This window comes from Entelurus aequoreus, linkage group LG26 (assembly GCF_033978785.1).
Source record: "Entelurus aequoreus isolate RoL-2023_Sb linkage group LG26, RoL_Eaeq_v1.1, whole genome shotgun sequence".
Lineage (NCBI taxonomy): Eukaryota > Metazoa > Chordata > Actinopteri > Syngnathiformes > Syngnathidae > Entelurus > Entelurus aequoreus.
The window spans coordinates 12458007-12463006 of record NC_084756.1 but is presented as its reverse complement, the minus strand read 5'-3'; the positions used below and the strand labels follow the sequence as shown (position 1 = coordinate 12463006).

The following is a 5000-nucleotide window of genomic DNA, read 5'->3' as shown; positions in this document are numbered from 1 at the left end:
ACAAATTGTCTGACTCGACCCGTGTTCTTTAGTTGAAAAGTAAAAGAAGGGGTCTTTTGGAAGGTTTCACAAGTTTTTATTTAAATGTATTAAAACAGGTCACAGAGTTGGTCTCATTCAACATACAAAATCCAAAACCAGTGAAGTTGCCACGTTGTGTAAATGGTAAATAAAAACAGAATACAATGATTTGCAAATCCTTTTAACCTATATTCAATTGAATAGACTGCAAAGACAAGATACTTAACGTTCAAACCGGAAAACTTTATTTTTTGAAAATATTTGCTCATTTGGAATTTGATGCCTGTAACATGTTTCAAAAAAGCTGGCACAAGTGGCAAAAAAGACTGCGAAAGTTGAGAAATGCTCATCTAACACTTATTTGGAACATCCCAAAGGTTAAAAGGCTAATTGGGAACAGGTGGGTGCCATGATTGGGTATAAAAGCAGCTTCCATGAAATGCTCAGTCATTCACAAACAAGGATGGGGCGAGGGTCACCACTTTGTGAGCAAATGCGTGAGCAAATTGTCCAACAGTTTAAGAACAACATTTCTCAACGAGCTATTGTAAGGAATTTAGGGATTTCACCATCTACAGTCCGTAATACAAACAAAAGGTTCATAGAATCTGAAGAAATCACGTAAGCAATGATATTATGGACCTTGGATCCCTCAGGCGATACTGCATCAAAAAGCGACATCAGTGTGTAAAGGATATCACCACATGGGCTCAGGATCACTTCAGAAAACCACTGTCAGTAACTACAGTTGGTCGCTACATCTGTAAGTGCAAGTTAAAACTCTACTACGCAAAGCCAAAGCCATTTATCAACAACACCCAGAAACGGCGCCGGCTTCGCTGGGCCCGGGCTCATCTAAGATGGACTGATGCAATTTTTCTATGCTGACTTAGCAAAGAGACAGCATTTACATATCAGGGACGTTGACGTGTGATGATTATCTCTCATCATGTTTCATTTACCAACAAAGATGATCGCTATACAGTATATTGGTCTTTACATTTCACAATTGCTCTTAATCTGCAGGGGTAAACGTGTTGGAGCATACATGAATGTTTCAGATGGACAAATACTTAACAAACACAAGATATGCACAGAGAATATCTGCATGAATGACAGAGCAGACAGCGTACAACGAGGTGGCCTTTGGTGGTGTTTATTTCTGTAATGATAATTAATTTCTACTATTATTAGTTACAGTTAATTTAAACAACACAGTCATTTGACAATGAGCTGTGAGTATGTTTAACTAACATCTACTGCAGGGGTGGGCAATTAATTTTTACCGGGGGCCGCATGAGCAACCCGAGCACTGCTGGAGGGCCACATCGACAATATTTCAATTAAATGTTGCTCAATATTATTTTTGATATATACCGTAAGATAAATAATAATAATAATAATAATAATTAATAATAATAGTAATACTTCAACATAGTGTGTGTAACAGCATTCCATGACTAATATAAATAAATTAACATTAATAATAAATTACAGTAAAATAAGCACACGTATGACTGAGGAGTCATAGCGTAACTTTGTGTGGTGTTTGAGTTGTCCGACTTTTTGTGTGGCCATAAACGCACCAGTGGTTTAGTGCTATGCGTGTTGGTGACAGATGACAAGTTGGTTTTGGCCTGGTTTGTACGGCAGAAAATGACTATTTTTTCGAGATAGAATTGTTTTACTCATGTTTTTGGTGTGGTTATGTCCGAATATAAACAGTTTTGCTCAATAAAGTGATCGATATAATTCCTGTCCTCGAAGCATCTCGATAGACGTTACAATAATTGAACGGTGTTCAATTGAACGGTGTTGTAAACGGTGTTGACGAACACCATTAGGGCCGCTTGTTGTCACTGTCACTCAAAGTTGCATTGCAAAATTCCATAGAATAAGTATGTTTATTTTGTTTAGAATTCAGATGGGATTTGATTTGGTGCGCGGCATATACTTGCTGCGCGCAGCGGACGCTTGAGCAGTGCGCAATTGCGCAGGCACGCACCTTAGAGGGAACGTTGCTTGGCAGTCCATGTCTTGTTGAAAACACGGCATTCCTCATCAACTTTTCTCTTTTTAGCGTCTCGGGTGTAAACCGTGCATCACTTGTCGCTGCATGTGCACCTTCACTCGCAGGTTACACACGGACACACGCCCATAAATAATACTTTTCAAAATAAAAGCAGCACAGTTGTATTGCGCGCAGGACATAGATGTTTTTTCAACTTTATTTTGTAATTGCAGCTGTTCACATCCACTCACAACCACGCACACGCATACGTCCACACGGAAGTAATACAAATAACGATTTTCAAAACAAAAGCAGCACCGTTGTATTGCACACTCGACATAGATACTTTTTAAAATTTATTTTGTAATTTATAATTGGCCTCACGCGGGCCGGACAGGGACGCACAAAGGGCCGGATGCGGCCCGCGGGCCGCAGAATGCCCAGGTCTGATCTACTGTCTACTTTTAAGGCTGTGTTGTATAAGACGAGTAAAACATATATACAGTATTTTTTTTTTCAAAATATTAGAAATTCATAAAATCAAAAGTTGAGTCAATGTTCTTGAAAAAAGATACATCCATCCATTTTCTACCTACCGCGTGTCCCTTTTTGTGATCGCGGGGAGGCTGGAGCCTCAAAACATTGCAACTTTTGGATGTGCAATTTGTTCATTAATATTATGTATGTGATGTACTGTTCTACTTTCTCATTATTTCTTACTCTGACATTTTCATTTTTTGTTTTTGTTTTTCTTCCAGTGGCCATTGTTCTCAAGGATGATTATTTTGTGAGGGGAGCAGGTCTACCGGGAAGATTTAAGGCAGAGAAGGTGGAGTTTCACTGGGGGCCGAGCAACGGATCAGAGGGCTCCGAGCACAGCATCAATGGCCGACGTTATCCTGTGGAGGTAAACGCATTTGTCAAGCCTTTATCTGCTGTGTTACCTTAATATGTGCATGCTAAATGGAACTCATTACAACCTTACACGATCATGTCAAACACTCAAATGTTTAACTTAAAGCATTGAGTCATTTCATTTTACCTTGCTTCAGTTGACCATTGCATGCCCTTCTCTATTCTTCCTTGGTGTCCTTTCCAGTAAACACTACACTGAGTGAGTGGAAACTCTCGTGGGGAAAGACTGATGCAGATTGTGTGACATCATGGATACAATGTAGAAAACCCAAAACCAGTGAAGTTGGCACCTTGTGTAAATGGTAAATAAAAACAGAATACAATGATTTGCAAATCCTTTTCAACTTATATTCAATTGAATAGACTGCAAAGACAAGATATTTAATGTTAACTAAGAATTTAATAGCAGCAACACATCGCAAAAAAGTTGTCACAGGGACATTTTTAGCACTGTGTTACATGGCCTTTCCTTTTAACAACACTCAGTAAATGTTTGGGAACTGAGGAGACCATTTTTTGAAGCTTTTCAGGTGGAATTATTTCCCCTTACTTGCTTCTTGTTCAACAGTCCGGTGTCTCCGTTGTGGTATTTTAGGTTTCATAATGTGCCACACATTTTCAATGGGAGACAGGTCTGGACTACAGGCAGGCCAGTCTAGTACCCGCACTCTTTCACTATGAAGCCATGCTGTTGTAATACGCGCAGAATGTGGCTTGGCATTTACTTGCTGAAATAAGCAGGGGCGTCCATGAAAAAACGTTGCTTGGATAGCAACATATGTTGCTCCAAAACCTGTATGTACCTTTCAGCATTAATGGCGCCTTCACAGATGTGTAAGTTACCCATGTCTTGAGCACTAATACACCCCCATACCATCACAGATACTGGCTTTTGAAGTTTGCGCCTATAACAGTCCAGATGGTTCTTTCCCTCTTTGTTCCGGAGGACGCAACGTCCACAGTTTCCAAAAAAAATTTGAAATGTGAACTCGTCAGACCAAAGAACACTTTTCCACTTTGCATCAGTCCATCTTAGATGAGCTCGGGCCCAGCGAAGCCTTTCTGGGTGTTGTTGATAAATGGCTTTCACTTTGTATAGTAGAGTTTTAACTTGCCCTTACAGCTGTAGCGACAAACTGTAGTTACTGACAGTGCTTTTCTGAAGTGTTCTTGAGCCCATGTGGTGATATCCTTTACACACTGATGTCGCTTTTTTGATGCAGTACCGCCTGAGGGATCCAAGGCCACGGGCATTCAATGTTGGTTTTCAGGCTTGCCGCTTACGTGATTTCTCCAGATTCTTTGAACCTGTTGATATTACGGACTGTAGATGGTGAAATCCCTAATTCTTTGCAATAGCTGATTGAGAAATGTTGTTTTTAAACTGTTGGACAATTTGCTCACACATTTATTGACAAAGTGGTGACCCTCGCCCCATCCTTGTTTGTGAATGACTGAGCATTTCATAGAAGCTGCTTTTATACCCAATCATGGCACCCACCTGTTCCAATTAGCCTGTTCACCTGTGGGGTGTTCCAAATAAGTGTTTTAAGAGCATTCTTCAACTTTCTCAGTCTATTTTGCCACTGGTGACAGCTTTTTGTTGCAGGCATCAAATTCTAAATGAGCTAATATTTGCACAAAAAAAAAAGAAGGTTGTCCATTTCAAACGTTAAGTATCTTGTCTTTGCAGTCTATTCAATTGAATATAGGTTGAAAAGGATTTGCAAATCATTGTATTCTGTTTTTATTTAACATTTACACAACGTGCCAACTTCACTGGTTTTGGATTTTGTAGAAACTACAAGACATTTTACAAGAAGCTAATGTTATAGCAGGTGCTATTAGGGGTAACTTAACAGAAGAAACAAGTGTACTACCAATATGTATATTTGTATAATGTGTTTTCATAAATGTTTTTCTGCTCCTGAAAGCAGATGCATAACAGTGTTAACACCTCGTTTAATAATGTATGAAACATAAGCATGCATGTATTTGAGAAAAAAATGCAACTTATCCTACCACACCAGAAAAAGGCATTTACCAGTAGAAT

General features: G+C 39.3%; 1 protein-coding gene across 1 annotated transcript in view; it reads left to right on the top strand.

The window, feature by feature from the left end:
- The window catches only part of LOC133643376 (receptor-type tyrosine-protein phosphatase gamma-like), a 705805-nt gene that overhangs the window by 446236 nt on the left and 254569 nt on the right, over positions 1–5000 (top strand). Inside the window, exon 5 of the mRNA XM_062037895.1 lies at positions 2791–2939. Coding sequence (XP_061893879.1) covers positions 2791–2939 — 149 coding nt within the window. The remainder of the gene's footprint in view (positions 1–2790; positions 2940–5000) is intronic.